The sequence below is a fragment of the Magnolia sinica genome, chromosome 7, assembly GCF_029962835.1.
Source record: "Magnolia sinica isolate HGM2019 chromosome 7, MsV1, whole genome shotgun sequence".
NCBI lineage: Eukaryota > Viridiplantae > Streptophyta > Magnoliopsida > Magnoliales > Magnoliaceae > Magnolia > Magnolia sinica.
The window spans coordinates 93,772,080-93,790,108 of record NC_080579.1 but is presented as its reverse complement, the minus strand read 5'-3'; the positions used below and the strand labels follow the sequence as shown (position 1 = coordinate 93,790,108).

The window sequence follows — 18,029 nt, the reverse complement described above, 5'->3', positions numbered from 1 at the left end:
AACGAATTGGCCCAGATAGAAAACCGTGCCGTATTAGATTGTATTGGGCCGAAATCAAGTTAGACTCAGGCTTTAAATCCTCAACCCTACCTGGGTTGGCTTTGGCATAGGTTGATGCCTGGAAACCCAATCCACCCCAACCCGAACCCCAACCTCTGTAGAGTGATATGAATTCTTAATAATTTTCCTTCATATGTTTTGGGACTGTGCCTTGGCGACAGTGTTTTGGCATAACCTATGTTTTTAAAAAGAAAATATATAACGGTCCCCCAATCAAGGGATAATATTGATTCAACAGTCTCATTTTGGGACTGTGCCTTGGCGACAGTGTCACGCAATTCAGTTGGTTTAATGTAAATTAAAGTATCCCTCTGAGCAATTTCTACGTGCCTGCATATCAAGTGTCACGAGGAGCGGGAGTACAAATAATTTTCCTTTCTTAGCTTACATAACGGAGCTTTTGCTAATTCCACACGTGTGTAGAGGTAAACTATTTCACACGCTGGTATATATGCCAGCATTGGAAACAAGTGAAATATCCAATCCACCATCACTTGGATCTCACCGTTTGTATGCTATTGCTAAAACATAAATGTGGTAAAATCAGTAGGTATGCTGTGATGTTAGAAATAATTGGACGGTTTAGAAAGCTTCGGACAGTTCTTTCACGACCGTACAGTTCATCAGTTAAATGTGGCCCAGATGATTTGTAGACCGACCTGATTCTTAGCGTGGAATTATAAAAGTATCATTGGTTGGGTAAATTTTAAAAACACCCTTGAGTAAACGGATAAGTAGACACTCCAACCCAGTTAGAAGTTAGGTAAGCAGGTAAAAATCCCACATTCGTATGCGATTTGGGTAAACCTACATTCGTCGTTAGTCTTTGCTGGAGCATTTTTCATAACAATCTATGCCATGTATAACGTGAATAGTCATCGAATATTTTCACCCTCACAATTAGAGCTGTACGCGAACCGAGTTAACTTGGTTAGCTCGCTCGACTCAAAAAAGCTCGATTCGACTCGGTTTGAAATCGAGTTCGAGTCTAGTTAAGCTGATTTTTTGAGCTTGAAAAAATTTCAAATTGAGCTCGACTCGACTCAGATCCAACCCAATTGGAATCGAACTTGAATCAAAATTCGATGACTTGGTTAATTTGATATTGATGTTGCTCACCAAGTGGTCGATGAACTAACTGAATGAAGTGTGGTTGGTGGCAAGGAAGATATGTATATGAAACAAATACTTTTAAAAAAATTAAAAAAAAAAAAATGTTGCTTACAAGGTGTTTGATGAAATACATGTAAAATCACTACGGTTATTTTACATATAGTGAGATTTTAAAGGTACAGTTTATATATTTGTGAAAATGATGTATAGGTGAACTCGGCTTGATCTTGACTTGAACTCTACATGGATTGGCCTATATTGCTGACTGAACTAAGCCGAGCTGGCCATTTAGGCTCAAGGACTGAGCCGAGCCAAGTTCAATCTGGGGTATTTTGCTGGCCGAGTCGAACCAAGCTGGGCAAAACTCGACTCGGATCAACTCGTATACACCTCCACCCATAATTAATCATTGAGAGATTATAAATAGTAATAATAAATAATAAAAGGCATTTATGTATCTTGCCTTTTGAGTAAGGTATTTTCATAAAAAAAATTTCCATGAAAGTAGCCAATATCATTTTCTCTCTACTCTACACTTTCTAATTAACTCACATTAGACACGGTTTAGATATCTAATTTATCCATCAACTTCAACAAAGTAAGCCAAAGTAATAAATAAACATGGGAGAAATATATTTTAAAAATACACTTCATTAATTAACTCTTTCAATCTTTGTCCGTAGCCAACACCAACCTATACCATCTTTTTAACCTCTCTCTCCTCTTTCCACATGTATTGCATGCACCATACCTTGTTGCGGCAGCAATAGTGGCAATAACAACAACAAATAATAGTAATAATAATACAATTATCATAATAAAGTGACATTTTCAGTATTTGACGGAAAGCAGTACTTTAAGGGGATAAAGACGTTACAGTTGCTTGCTAGGTTCGGACCGGGTATTGATCAAGACAGTTGAGCCATGGGTTCCTAGTGGGCCTTTTGACCCGACGGAGGGCCCGCCACACCACACTATTGCACTTGAACCCGGACCCGAACGCAAGCTGCCACAAACGGTCCCCTCGGTGCACTCTCTCCTTCCCCTCAAGATACGCCATTTCGTACCATATGCTGCTGCTCGACGTATTCCCGAACCGGTGCAACGTCATTCGAGAAGCTTCCATGTTCCTGTCACTGAGGCCCAGGTTCTTCTGCAGCTCGTCGAGCACGTTCTTGCTCGCCGCATGCACACAGAAATGCTCAAATGCGAGCTTGTAGCTGGGAATGTACGGCTTTGATCCGTCGGGCCCACCGAAGACGGTTCGCCACATCAGCATGGCAAAGAAGAGGAGCTGCTCGGTGACGGGGAGGACGAGTGGGCCCAGGGTGGTGATATTGGTCTTCAGAGCGTGGCCGCCCACTTCCATCAGGTCCCGACTTATGGCTATGCCTTTGAGCCGTTGATCATCCTCCTTCTGGTGGATGCATCTGAGGCAAGGTTCATGCAGCACGTGAGAAGCAAGAAAGCATGGTGGTTACTGCCACACGTGTAAGGATGGCAATGGGCCGGCAATACAATATTTTGGATGGGCCCAGCTTAAAAATATCCCAATGTGTCATGTTTGTATAAGATCCAGGCCATTCATCAGGTTACTCATTTCATCAAATAATGGACGGTTAATACCACTCCGTTTTGCCTATAGACTCGGGATCGTCAACATTCATCGGCGCCCACATGCAAAGGCATGGGATCATCAAAGCCGTCCACGTTTCCTGTGCTACTCGACATGGGACGGTGAGAAATTTACACTGCTACTCGATATGTGTAGCTTAATGTGGACCGTTGAAAGTTGATATTTGAACGCTTCACATTCAAGTCAATAATCCAATGGTCAAAACATTTTGCAGATTTATTAGTGGACCACAGGAGCCGATCCCAATTAATTGGATGAGTCTTAGATGATGATAATTAGAACATGGCCCAGATTATCCAATCATACTTGCACGAGGGCCCCATAGAGCAACACACACTGGTAATATGAATCGCAACTGCCGAGCAAGCAGACCGGCCTGATCTTCATGTCACAACACACAAGTAGTGGGCCCCACCTGAATGAATGGGGCAGATCTCACACGAATATGCCACAAATCGATTGACTTCCCAGTGGCCCACTACAAAGTAATGGATTGAAGACTCATCCCAGTAAACTCTGAGTCAACTTGGACAAGTCTAGACCTGGGCACAGACGACTCGGCAAACTCAACTCGTCCGACTTGTTCAAATCTGACTCGATCTGAATCAAGTTGACTTTGTCTAATCTGAACTCAAATTGAGTCGAGTTCAAGTCACCTGGTAACTTGACTTGACTTGAGCCTAACTCGACTCGTGTGTGTATATATATATAACTCAGATATGAAACGTTAGATCTGAGATGCCGCGTAGTTGATGGAGAGGCAACAATTCTGGCAAGTGAATCTAGGCTTTTGAGTGCCTATTTCAGCCTGTGAATACCCATTGCACTGGACTCGACTTAGTACTTGTGATTGGATTGGACTCTGTTCGGATTAGTCTAGACCAGACCCAGACTCAGATCGAGTTAGGCATGTTGGACTTGGTACAGAGTTTGTTCAAATTCGAGTCAGGCCTATTGGGTTAGCCCTAACTCGATCTAACTCGATGCCCAGCTCTAGACAAGTCCAATCCAATCAGACACCAATAAGTTCGCATGAAGTGTGGGTGACTCGCCCAACTCAGCCTCGTTGACTCAGGCCAGAACGAGTTGTCCCAGTCACTGGACCCAACTCAGCCTAGTTACTCAAGTCCAAACGAGTTGGGCCGAGTCACCGAGTCTTGAAACCCCAATACTCCTTACCTGAAGCTCCGATCATCAGACCCTTTATGCGTGCGCACGATGTGTTCGAGCTGGTACTTTGCGCGCGGGAAGTCCCGCCTGCGGTTCGATAGAAGGACCGCAGAGCCACCCATGCGGAAGAAACAGTTGGGAATCAACATCGAACGGTTGCGGCCGTTGTACCAAGTAAACGTGATTGCTTCGGTGCTCACCACCACAGCCAAGCTATGTGGGTTCGCTTCTAGCATGTCTTTGGCCAGATCGAGTGCGATGATGCCTGCGCTACATCCCATACCGCCGAGATTGAAACTCAAGATATTGCTCCTCATCTTGTAGTGATTTACGATCATGGCCGATAGCGATGGTGTCGGATTAAATAGGCTGCAGTTCACGACGAGTATGCCAATGTCCTTTGGTTGGATGCGGCATTTCTCGAAGAGTTCATCGAGGGCACCGAATATGACCGTTGATGCTTCGATGCGGCCTTCTTTCATTGTGGCGCAATTGGCTGGAGACATGATCGCTTTGGGAATGTAGGTTTCGTCGCCGATGCCTGATGACTGTAGGATTTTGGCTTGGAATTCGAGGCTGGGCTCATCGAATTTGCCGGATTTCCGGGCCAGATCAATGAAGTCCTGCTTTGATACCTGAGAACAGTAGTCGTATGTTAGAGCTATACCTCGACCGGTCAGGTTGACTCAAATTCCATTGGTGAGTTACTCGGCCGAGTCATTGCGAGTCGTGTCGAGTTGACATGACAAGTCTCTAAAACTCAGCTGAGTCATGCAAAAAACCGAGTTTCTCATTGACTTGGCTCGAAAACTCACTGAGTCGAGTGCGAGTTAGAATTCGAAATGCTGTCAGGTCTATAACGGGTCTGGATCTATGTCCGGCTCCAGATCAGATTAGGTCCATTCAAGAAATAAGACTAAAAATAATATGCGTAGGTATCATAAGGGACCCAAAATTCAAACGGATCAGATTCCATGGACCTAAACGCGAGTCACTAATCCAGCCTCAGATATGGACCCGATTCCGATTAAATCAGGTAAAAAACTATATGTATAGCTAATATAAGACAACGGAGGCCGACTTTCTCTCTCTTTTGAAGAGTGGATTTACATGTTGTGTGGTCATTGTTGGGTAATCCAACCCATTGGTCTGATGGCCACCATCAGGTGTGGACCATTCCCAAAAAAAAAAAAAAAAAAAACCTCCCCAACTGAAAGACCTTAGTCATCCAATATTTGTTCCTTCAATTTTCCCTTAACCATGTATTTGGATGCCATTAATAGAATGGTTAGAATTTACCATCTGAGGAGATTTTTTGGACGTGGTCCATCAGGTCAATGGATTGGATTAACCGGCCATGGACCCCACATGTACGAACTTACACAAGAGGAATTAATATTACAATTATCATGGACGGATTAGATGTCTTCCGTACACGAAAAATTGGAAGTTATCATCTGGATAGACGGTAGCTAATGGTCCAACCGGTGAAACACCCCCTTCGTTGAGTCCGTAACCGTGGGGCCTACATCGATGCATATGTTGTATATCCACACCGTCCATCCTTTTTTCTAGTTCATTTTAGGCCATAGGCTAAAAGATGAAGGCGATCCAAATCTCATATGGACCACAGAACAGGAAACAGTGGTGATTGTAAAAACTTATTGTGGGCCACAAAAAGTTTTGGATCAAGATGATATTTGTTGTGTTTTCTCTTCATCTAGATCTGTGTGACCGTATCAAGGGGTTGGATGGAAAATAAACAATTCAGTGAGCCCTGGGAAGTTTTTAACGGTGGGTGTTTAATCTACCTTCTTTCCTGAACGCAGGGCACCTGAGATTCGAATTTCAAAAGTACTCAACCCGTTTTAGGTGAAAACTTGTGGGGATGGGAACGAAATCCGAACCGTCCAGTTGATGCGAAATCCCATGAAACCACTATGACCCAAAATTTATCCTGATAAAAGAAATATGGTGGGCCATGTGTAAAGGAAACAGTATCCTCCCTTTATTTTCCTCCCCTTATCTGTGACCCATATAAATTTGGATTAGGGTAAATTTTATATGATAAGGGTTTCATGGGGTGTCCCATCAACTGAACGGTTCCGATTTTAGGTACATGACACGTGTGTAAAGATGCTCACGAGTTCTCACCTGAAAAAGGTGAGCGTTGAAACTTCCTTAAATGAGAAGTGTGAATTGATCACACACAGCCTTAGGTGCCATAACTTCTCACCTGTCATTCACGTGGGACATCTGTACCATGCAAACGTTTACAATTACCATTAAGGTTATCAATTACAGAGATTATACTGGTCCGTTCATCAAGTGGGCCACATAACCATTTTGAATCACACTGTCGGTTGTCCATTGATTATAATACAGTGGCTCAAATGACCATCGAACCGGTCCGATTTTGTCAAAGATGATCTTCACCGGGGATCCTACCGGTTGCATGGTACGGATGTCCTACAAAACTAGCATCATTTCCAGAACGATTGGCCTGGACGACGAGTTACGGTACTTCCTACAATCTCTCCCGAGAAATTGACCACCATGAATGACACCTTTTACCCGGCGTCTTTTCAAAACGCAAAGTAAAAAATTCTGTACGGACACACTATTTACAGATGAAAATACCTGGCATTCAATATATATAGCTACGGATTATAACCGTAGTTAAAGGTAAACTTTTGTACCGGAATTATTTGACACTGTGACGGACACGACGCTTGATGCGCAGGGTGCACACAATTAGTAAATAGAACCGTCGATTTTTTTCTTATAAATGGAACCGTTGGATGTTTTCCATTTTAAACCGTTCAATAAATATCCACCAATCCAGTACTCAGATCATTAAATAGAACGGCTATTGCGTCCATACCCAACAGGTCAAGCGCCAATAAAAAGCCACGTGCGCTTGTACAGGTATGGGACCCGCAGTGAAAAGTCACATGTTTTTGCCCTTTTTACCGTGGCTCCCATGCCTGTAGACAGGTACTTCTGCTGACCGTACATCTAAATTACAAACCGTTATTTTGGAGACTTACCTATTATGCCACGTAAGTAATTTCTAAGTCATTTCTAAGTGCCCACGTATCATCATCCATTACACTCTGCCTGAGATTTTTTGTTTTTTTATCATGATTTGGACGCTGATTATCTAGAGTCGCTACTGGACGGTGATCTGTTGGCCCCACCATTATGTATGCGTTTCATCCGCACCATCTATTCATATTTTCAGCTCATTTTAGTCCATGAGCCAAAAAACGAGACTGATGACAATATCAGGTCGACCACACCACAGGAAACAGTAATGATTAAACATCACCATTAAAAACTTTCAATGATACGCGTTCAATCACCAATATTTCTGCGGCGCGGTCACCTGAGATTTAGCTTTGCTTCTTTTACGGTTCATGCTTTAAAATAATGATTAAAAAAAATAAATTATATTAGCAGTTCACGTACGTTATTGTGGGCCCACAGGCACCGTCCCATGTTTGTGCATGCACCCACGTGATTCTGCGGTGTCAGTCCGCAATTAGCGAGGAGAAATTGACTACTGTAAACATTACCTTTTACCCAGCGTCTTTTCAAGATGCTGCCAAACTTTGCTATATCAAGGTAAACTATTCTGTACAGACACTATTTGCGGAAGAAAAAGCCTTGCAATCATTACCTATAGCTACGGATTATAACCGTAGTGGGAGGTATTTAGCCACGTGCATGCAAACTGAATTTCGTCTGCAAATAGTGCTTCCGTACAGAATGTTTTACTTTGGGAAAGTAAAATTTTGGGGGGCTTTGAAAAGACTCCGGGTAAAAGGTCGCTTTTGCAGTGGTCAATTTCTCCTTAGCGAGAGCAGATTAGGTCCGGGCGGCCCCTCACATGCGATGGTGCGGTCCTTATGGAGGGGCCCACCTTGATGTATATATTATATATCCACGCTGTCCATCCGTTTTTTCAGATCACATGGGTCCAAAAAATAAGCAGTTCCAAATCTCAGGTGGACCATATTATAGGAAAGAGTGGTGACTGAACCATCTAATAATAAAAACTTCCTAGGGCCCATGGTAACGTTTCTGTAACGTTTATTTTCCATCCGTTCTGTTGATAAGATCAAATAAACCTGGACGAAGGGAAAACAATAAATATCAGGTCGATCCAAAACTTCTGTGGCCATATGAAGATTTTAATTATCATTCACCACTGTTTACTATGGAATACTCTACCTGAGATTATTCTCTCTTTTCTTTTTACGATCTTGCCAGAAAATGATCCATCAAAACAGGTGGACGGAGTGGATATATAATAAAAACATCAAGGTGGGCCCCACCACGGGCAGCGTCAGTATGCAATTGGCGTCATACACCAACATGAATACATGCACGTATGCACAAACACACTCGTGCAAATGAGATCACATCACCTTGAATTCATCCGACGGCCGATAACACGCGAAATCGATGAGGTAGATGGGCCGCGGCTGCGACACGAAGTAAATCAGGACCGTAAACACAAGCACACCGAACAAAGCGATCACCGTCAAAAGGTCATAACTCTCTCCATCGCACATCTTCGACCACAGATCTGTTGGGCCCCCCACGCTCTGTACCTCAGCACCAAAGGCCAGCACCAGCACCAGAACCGTCGCGAGATAGATCGCATGGTTTATGAAGTAATGATAGCCTAACTTCACGTACTTGAGGTTTACAGATTGTAGGAAATCCGGCAGACGTCGCCGGACCCGTACGGAGAACGTTACAGACCCGGCATCGGGACCCGACGCCTCAACGCCCCGATTAACGATCTCTGTCGAGAGTAGTGCCTGCTCTGCTGCCATGTTATGAAATTATGAAAACATATACAATAAAGAAAGCGCGAAAGAGAGGGAACTTATAAGAGAAGTGGGTGAAGGATAGTTAATGTGCGCACCAGATACAGTGTTTGGTTGGAAGTGCCATGAATGGGCCATTGATGGTTTGTTGGGTAGGATTTCAAATATGTGATCTTTCTTTGTTTTTTCCTCCTGAATAGATAAATGACAGTTTTGACCCTGAACTGTATTTGTTAGGTAGGGATGTCATGGGGAGGATGAGGTTTGGCTAGTGAGCCCATGATGAGAAGATAGCCGATGTCAGAGCTCTGTGGGCCCCACCATTATGTATGTGTTTTATCCACACCGTCCATTCGTTTTGGGAGATCATTTTAAGGCATGAAGCTAAAAATGAGGTAGATACAAATTTCAGGTGAAACACAACATTGGAGAATAGTGGGGATTGAATGATTACCGTTGAAAAGTTTTTGGTGGCCACTGAAGTTTTGGATCAAGCTGAAAATTTTGTTTTGAATTCATCCAGGTTTGTGCGGCCTATCGATAGGTTGGATGGCAAATAAGCATGACTTTGGGCCATAGGAAATTTTAAACGGTGGACGTTCAATCAACACTCTTTTCCTGTTGTGTAGTCCACTTGAGATTTGGATCTGGTGGATCCGCCTCATTTTTCTGCTCAAGCTCTAAAATGAGCTGGAAAAATGGATGGACGGTGTGGATAAAACACATACATCATGGAGCTTTCACACCAGCTAGCTGGCTGGTGTAGGGATCAATAGCCAAAATGGGTCGGGCCCACCTCATAGCACAAAGCCACTACCCGGACCCGAGTCCTCTAGAGCACCTATTGTTCTCAGCAGCGGGTGCAACGCCCATGGTGGGTCAAATGGACGGCCCAGATCAATAAACACAGTCCACAATGAACCATCAGTGTGAAGGTTGATGCATCACCCATGGTGGGTCAAAGAACTTAAAATCGAGCCCAACTTGGTGAACAACGTCTAGATCCGAATCCGACTCATGGTGGGCCAGGCCCGTGCTAAATGGGCCGGGTACACCATTAGTCCATTACCGCCACTACTCAGGACACAATAGTCATTTCAAATGAAGTCAGGGGACAATAACGTCTTTCACGCTAAGCGACAGACTCCACTGATAGTTCACCACCACTTTGAAAATAATGATCACTCATTCTTATCAAACATGGAACCAACGTAAAGAAATCCAGACCATCCTAATTATGGATCATATCGTGGAAGGATCGCATGTCTAGAACTGCACTGAAAAAACAATAATAACCATCCAATTTTGATGGCTGTTAAATAGACGGCTAAACTTAAAATAGAGGGGCCGAATACGAAGGGAAGAAGAAAGGTTACTATTACTTTGTTTTCTACTCCAGCCACAGTGATCGGTGATCTGGACGGTCTGGATTGCGGTACAACGATGCCGTGTGGATGATGTTGAAGAGTCACCATCGAACTTTATATGAGAATGAACTCACATGAGATCGTATTTCTCGTGATAAGTGATGTTACTGTAAACGTCAAACAATAGCCGTTGGTGGTTGAGAGATTATCTTTTATTTAATGACGCTGACGTGTTCGCTTCAGCTTGCTCGGCTCGGCCCGATTTGTGGCTTGACGCTTTCTTTGTTTTGTAGCGCTATAGAAGCGTGGTGCAAATGTGAAGATTTTTAAATGGTGGTGATTCATGGGCCATACACGTGTTATAAAAGTATGGCGATCGACACTGTCCAAGTTACTCTTCCTTTTGTGGATGGACAATATTCCAGAATTAATACCAATCAGAAAATCTTAATCGTTGGATTTTTCTTGTTGAATTCCGGATGCTGATCATTTTGTTCTCGACAGTCCATGTAATAACAAAATTGAATGGTTATCCTTCCATGAGTGATATTTTGGGTAGTTTGTATGGACTGGATTAACTCTCAGGTTACAGGATGCACGTTGGTATTTGGATGAGCCACCACCATCGAAGGTTTGGTGGTAAACTAACTATCAATAATGTGGATATTGGGAAAATGATTCGGTAGATCGCGTAGAACGTGGCTATGATAGTGCTCTCTGTCTCTCTAGCGTACACTTGAGATGGAACTTATAAATTAGTACCATCCATCTAGTGGGCCTATCAAGAAATTCTCACTGTTCATACTCACACATTATCAGACAATCCTAGCCTTTGATTTTCAGTACTTCTGGCCATTGGTTGTAGACCATTAAACGATTTCACTTTATAGCTCGGCTACTAATTGGATGGATATGATTGCCGAATCAGTATGATTTTCAATATTGTAGTGAAAACCATATGGATGGTGGGATTTTCACACACTGATCCGAGGTTGGGGCAATTAGATGAACGGTTCTGATCACCGAGGGTGCCTCAAGTACCATTCAGGTCTAGCTAGTGTTGCTGAACTCCTATGTTAGTTCAGCACCACTTTAAAAAACATGTGTCACTCTCGTGCTGCTATCTAGACTGTCGAAATTGTGGGTCCCATTGCGGATAGATCATACCTCTAAATTTTACACTGATCAAGCAAACCCATCTATCCAATTAATGGCTATCAATGAACGGTCAAAAGTAAAATAACGAGTGATCCATATACAGATAAAAATCAGATGGTTAATATTTCTTCTGATTGTGGTTCTCAGGTTATATTCTCCATCTGCAGTTCGATCATCTATTTGAACGGTCCGGATGGACGTACAGAACTAACATAATACATAACCCAACAGACACTCTAGCATCGGCTGGGAAGCTGGTTAGGATAACTGGGCCTGACTCAGCTCAGATAAGGTCAAAGGGTCAGATATCTATCTAATCAATTTCTCTTTTGCTCACTCAAACCGGTAGGTCAGCGGCTTCGTAATCATACCTAAGTTTAGCATCAAATGGGCCCAACAAGATTATAGGGCATGTTGCGAGTAAAAATGAATTGATTAAAGAAAAAAGCTGGGCTCCAACTTCTCATCGGGATATGAGGTCAGCCACCGCCGGTTATGACTAATAAGCTCCTCAATGGATAAGGAAGAGAGGTCGGCCTAAACTTCCTCAGTGGCTCGGCATACTACCTTCGGTTAGTTCAGCCTTATCAGGTTAGCTCGATGTACTATCCCAAGGGTAGCTCGGCCTTGTTAAGTCAACTCGGCATACTATCCCGGGTTAGCTCGGCCTAAACCACCTTGGTAGCTCGACATACTATCTCAAGGTCAACTCGGCTTCGTCAGGTCAGCTCGGCCTTGTCGGGTTAGCTTAGCCTTCACAGGTCAACTAAGCCATAGACCTCAGCCTCGAACATCAGCCTCAACTTTCTTAGACTTTGACCACTTGATTTTATCTTCATTAGAGATTGTGCGAAACATCCGCTGAACGCACACCTATAATTCAGGAAACGTTTCCACCCACGTAATCAGCTTTCGTCCTATAAATAGAGGACCTATCAATATGGAAAGGTATGTAAAATCTCTCATCCAAAACCCTCTTTCACTATTAAACCGAAATTCCCAGCCTGACTTTGTCATCAGAGGGTCCCTATTATAGTCAAAGTCTCTTTTGTCATTCTCTTGTGCAAGTGCTCGGAACTCGACGAGGGTGAACTGGATTTTTGCATCAACGGAGCTCATAAGACCAATGTTCTAAAAATGGACGGTTATCGTGAAATGAGTAGAATGGAAAGCAACTTGTGTAAATAGTGGCTAGGGCTGGCCCATCTAGTTCTAGGTCCACCTTGGGCTTGAATTGCGGGTCATGAAGGATATGTGGGGCTGGATTTGAAGCCCAATAAATTTATAGTTGGGCTTGAGCTTGGGCCTGGGCACTTTCTGCAACAGGCCAGGTTGGGCTGGGCGGAATTAGCCCGAACTCACTTCTAAATCCTTATTCTTCATGCGAAATAATCAAAGGTTTAAAATAGTTTAATATAAGAATTTACTTCAAATATCCTTATTTATAATGTGTCCCGTGATACTCACGATTTCGATTCTTGAAACAAAGTAACCAAACTTCATAACTGATGGGTGTATATAAACTACGCATAGGCAATTATATTGAATGAGATTTGTTCGCGAGTACTTTTAAACCATTCATTTTTTATGTTTTTTAAACCATTCGTTCTTTTTTATAATGGTGCCTCACTTGATAGGATATGGATTAGGCACTATCCTGCTAAGCTCTGAGCTTTGACTGGGGCTCAAAGGGGCCCACCATGATTTATGGGTTTATCAACACCATTCAATCATTTTTCCATATCATTTTAAGATATAAGCCTAAAAAAGTGAGTCAAATCTAAGGATCAAGTGGACCACACCATAAGAATCTGTGATGATAATGATGCCCTCAGTTGAAGCCTTCCTAGAGCCCGTGGTGATGTTTATTTGTCATCCAACCTGTTCATAAGGTTCCAAAGACCTAAATGAAGGCAAAACACAAATATCAGCTTGATCCAAAATTTCTACAGCTCCAAAGAAGTTTTTATCAGCGAGCATTTAATCCCCACCATGTGGTCCACTTGAGCCTCATATATGCCTCAATTTTAGACCTGTTATCCTAAAATTATATAGCAAAATGGATGGACAGTGTTGATAAACCCATACATCATGGTGGGCCCCTCAGAGCCCGGGCCTGTTCCGAGCTCGGGATAGGCGGGAGTGGTACCTAATCCACGTCCCACTTGATGATTGGACTGAACAGACTGGTAAGGCCAGGCCTGGCCCAACATGGACATGGGCCTAAGTAGCAAACATGGGCCCATCCATTGGGTGAAGTTAATGGGCCCAAATCCAAGGCCAACTGGGTCGGGCTAGGTGGCTGCCCAGCTCATTGGACCTTATAGACCTATGTTTTAGTGATTTCTATACACCGTAGAGATTGATGAAGAGGAGATAGCCGTCCATGTAAGGCCCCACCACTTGATCAACAACATGGGTCCCAGAATAACCAATCTAGGCGATCTGCGGTTACGATCTGAGGTTGTGGGTCCAATTGATTTTGGCTTTAATGGGCCTTGAAATCACAAGAGCCTCTTTAGTTGAGGAAAATTGGCGGAGATGGTTAGCTGATCAGAACCATCCATTTTTCAGGGTGCTACATGGATGACTGCTGTCCAAAAATAGTTCCCAAACAATGATCCTGAGCAATGAGATAAGTAGTTGAATGTGGACGACTGCAAACAGAAATCATTAATCAGCTGCATTCAACTTTGAAAGTCAAGGGTCGGGATCACTATTAAGCATATTGTTTGAACCGTGGACCATCCATGGTGACCATTATAAGATAGACTGTTCAGATCTATTTTCAAGACATTTTAAAATATACATTTAATGTTTAAAAAAAAAAAAAAAACATTACCATTAGATGGGTTATTGAACCCCGCCCAACAAATAGTGGGTTGGTTTGGTTGATCCAATGGGTCATTTTTATAATGGGTGTAATAAATAGTGGATCTGGGTCCTAAATTTCAACATAAGTTACTAAATGAGTTAGGTCAGGGTCCTCGTAAAATCAACTCGACTTGGACAAAGTTCAACCTGGTTCCAGTCTTTGCCCGAGTGGTAGACTCTGAGGAGTTTCAACACAAGGTCTTGGTTTCGAAACCCATAGGTGGTGAAATCCCACTACGGCGTGCGTGGGTGTGTGGCGGGTACGTGTGTAAAAAAAAAGAAGAAAAAAGGGTTCAACCCAATGGGCCACAGCAACCTGATAGATCAATGAACCTAACTTGACGATCCAATGGGCCATGGCGACCTGATAAATCAATGAACCTAACCCGATGATCCAATGGGCCATTGAACTCGAATGGTTAGGTTGATCCAATGGGTCATGGAAGACTTGACAAATAGTGGATATGGGTTTTAAAGTTCAACCTAAATTACTAAATGAGTTAGGTCGAGAGTTCTCTGAAAGTTAATTCGACTTGACTTTGGACTTAAAGTTCAATCCAATGGACCACATCGACCTGATGGGTCAGTAAGGTCATTGAACTCGACTTGACAAATAGTGGATACCTAAATTACTAAATAAGTTAGGTCTAGAGTTCTCTTAAAGTCAATTCACTATTGACTTTGGACTGAAGGTTCAATTCAATGGACCACATCGACCTGATGGGTCATTGAACTTGACATAATGAATGGTTAGGTTGATCCAATGGGCCATTGAAGTTGATTTGACAAATAGTGGATATGGGTCTTAAAGTTCAACCTAAATTACTAAATGAGTTAGGTCTAGGGTTCTCTTAAAATCAACTTGACTTGATTTGGGCTTAAAGTTCAACCTAACCACGTCGACTTATGGATTATTAAACTTGACCTGATGAATGGTTACATTGATCCAATGAGTCATTGAACTCAACCTCACAAATAGTGGATCTAGGTCCTAAATTTCAACCCAAATTACTAAACCAGTTAGGTCCATGGAGAGTATACCACAACTACCCTAACTATCAAGTTTTATATATTTAATTTAGAGGGATCGTCATTTTATGGTTACCATTAAAATTGATATAGACTCTTTATTAGATAGTTATATAATATTATTTTCCACGGAAACTAAATTGTAACTTTCATATCTAGCTTAGACCTAACTCATGTGATGTAAGGGTTGGGCCTAGGTCCAATAAACATATGCTTGACCCATTAAATTAATAAGTCTATCAATTTGAGAGTTGTATGTCCTTAGACGTTACTTTTGATTTCTCGATTTGAGTGTATATCCGTATACATATTTACATATATTTAGGACTAGAAGAAGTGATGTAGGGTACACCAAAATCACTCAAAAGAGTGGAAGGTGAAATTTTCAGAATGTGGATAGACCCTAATAGTGCCACCATAAAAAATAGAATTTATAGATAGACTTTTATGGTGCCACCATCAAAATTTAGACAGAAATTGATGGTGCCATCGTTATCAACTGTTCAGCAATATTTTGCATATTCAAATTTTGACAGTTTCAATATATTGATTTCAAAAATTAGTATATATTTTTCTACAACTTCAAGATATGTGATTTAAAAGTTAAATTGAAGCTTGATGAGTCTAATTTTATATATAAATAAATAAAAACTAAATTGAAAGAAAGTTAAATTTAGAACTTTTTAAATGTTGTGTCGAAAATAGTTAGTTTCAAGTAATTAGTATTTTCAAAATTTTTAAAATTTTTATATAACTCAAAATGTAATAAAATTTAGTGGGAATAAATTTTTTATTATCAAATCTATTTTATTCCCACCAAATTTTATTACGTTTCGAATTACAAACAATAAATTTATTGAAACTGAAATTTTATGTTTTCGATGGACTGCACATATTTTTTTCATCTTAAAGTTTTTGTATTTGATGTCTTTTTAAAATTTTCTTATAATTATACTAGGAATTATTTTATATGATTAAATTAAAATTTTCTATTTTTAGTGTATTTTATAATTAGAGTGGTTTATAGCATAGTTAAATTAGAGTTATTGATTATCGTGATTAGAGCCAAATTATCATCTTTATAAATTATGAATAGGCCATGCTATTAACTTAGATAATTTAAATTCTAGTTGCATGCATGAGAAATCTCGTTATCCGATTTATTTCCAAGCCATGCTATTAACTTAAGTAATTTAAATTCTAGTTGCATGCGTAAGAAATGTCGTTATCTAATTTATTTCTTTCCAGATTTTTCGAATAAGCTTTAGAAGGCCGATTGTAATATTTATTTGTCATCTAACCTGTTCATAAGATCACACAAACATGAATGAAGGGTAAACACTGATCGAAAATTTATGCCCAGGAGAATTTTTCAGGGTAGACATTTACTTTAAACCTGATTAAGGAAACCTGCCCCCTCGTGTTTGAATCCAAACCGTTCATCAACCTTTCCATCACAAAAGGCATACCTCAATAAAATTTCAGCCGGTTTGGTATCCGGGTGGGTCGCAATCTTTTGTTCATTCGAGCCGTTGATATGCTTTCAACGGTTGCTGACAATTTAGTGGCGCCCAAACCAGCCCTTAGGATTAAGGGAGCTGAAATGTGATATCAGGTAAGGGTGTTGCGGTTCACTTGGTGGGCCTTTTGGATGGACGGTTATAAAAATGGTCGATGGGCCCACTTATCAGAATTGAAGGCCCGTGTATAGCGGATACTGTACCAAAGACCATTCCCCTCAGCAAAGATCAAATGATGTGGAGTAGAAGGGAAGCAAGTGTAGGAGATCCAGGCCGTTCGTTAGATGGGCCCACAGTAAACATGCCCTGTCTAGAAAGTTATTTCTGATTCTCTCATCAGGTGGCCAGCGCTTGTGTGCTGAATACAAACCATTGGTCATGTTCTTCCTTAATGAGGTGGGATAAAATACAAAGCTTTCTAGGTTATGGGCCCACTGTGATGTTTCCACAACATCCAATCCGTCCATCATGTGTACCCCCTCATAAGTCATACCTACTAGTTACCGAAAATTATGGCTGATTCATAACTCTGATGGGCCACCACACAGCGTATGGTTGGGATGTAGCCACGAGAGGATGCATGCAAAGCAGAAAATAAAAATAAGAATTGGACGGTTAAAAAATAAAAATTACTTAATTATCTGACCATGTATTGCTGGATATTAATTGGACGGTTAAAAATATAAATTTTTTTTTTTTTAAATTTAAAAAAATGGTCCCATTTCAATTAACAGGTGTCCATGAATCAAAGGTCCGGTCCCATTTCAATTAACAGGTGTCCACCAACCAAAGGTCAGGATTGTTCTGGCTATCAGAATCTGACTTAAGGACATGAGTTCTATAGTTTTGAGTTAATATATGCCAGCCCTGCTCTAACGAACAGTACACATCATCATATAAGCTGATTTATGAGCCGGAAATCTCTTAGGAATATAGCCCAGCCAATCCTTGAAACCTAATCTACCATGAACCCTAATGGGTCCATTCAGCCCATAAATTTCATATGCAAACTTAAAAACCCTTGTTGGGGTGGCCCACGTTGCTCATAAGCCATTTATAATGCATAACGACCCATCTTAGATTTAAAATAGGTGTTGGTGGCAATAAAGCTATCAATCAAGCCCATTCCAACAAACCCATACAATGAACATAGCTCTGAAGGCACTGTGACTAAAAGTGCAAAAATTATGTACAGATAAAAATTTCATTGCCTCCAAGTCTTTGGAAATTCGGACATATACTAAGATCTCTCTGAAGCTCT

At 41.5% G+C, this 18,029-nt stretch overlaps 1 protein-coding gene across 1 annotated transcript; it reads right to left on the bottom strand.

Moving 5' to 3' along the window:
- Positions 1-1,962: 1,962 nt before the first annotated feature.
- LOC131251760 (3-ketoacyl-CoA synthase 10-like) lies at positions 1,963-8,857 on the bottom strand. The gene is made up of 3 exons (XM_058252695.1): positions 8,413-8,857; positions 3,989-4,614; positions 1,963-2,603 (listed from the first exon to the last, which is right to left on the bottom strand). Exons 1-3 carry the CDS (start codon positions 8,824-8,826, stop codon positions 2,060-2,062), a joined length of 1,584 nt encoding a protein of 527 aa, XP_058108678.1. The 5' UTR covers positions 8,827-8,857; the 3' UTR covers positions 1,963-2,059.
- Between the last annotated feature and the right edge of the window lie 9,172 nt (positions 8,858-18,029).

Bases quoted from the DNA above. Each gene is read 5' to 3' on its own strand.
- LOC131251760 (XM_058252695.1), bottom strand. From the start codon at position 8,826: ATGGCAGCAGAGCAGGCACTACTCTCGACAGAGATCGTTAATCGGGGC. The intron at 4,615-8,412 runs GTGATGTGATCT...TACTGTTCTCAG, and splicing joins GGCCGTCGGATGAATTCAAG to GTATCAAAGCAGGACTTCAT. The intron at 2,604-3,988 runs GTAAGGAGTATT...ACCTTGCCTCAG, and splicing joins TCTGATGATCGGAGCTTCAG to ATGCATCCACCAGAAGGAGG.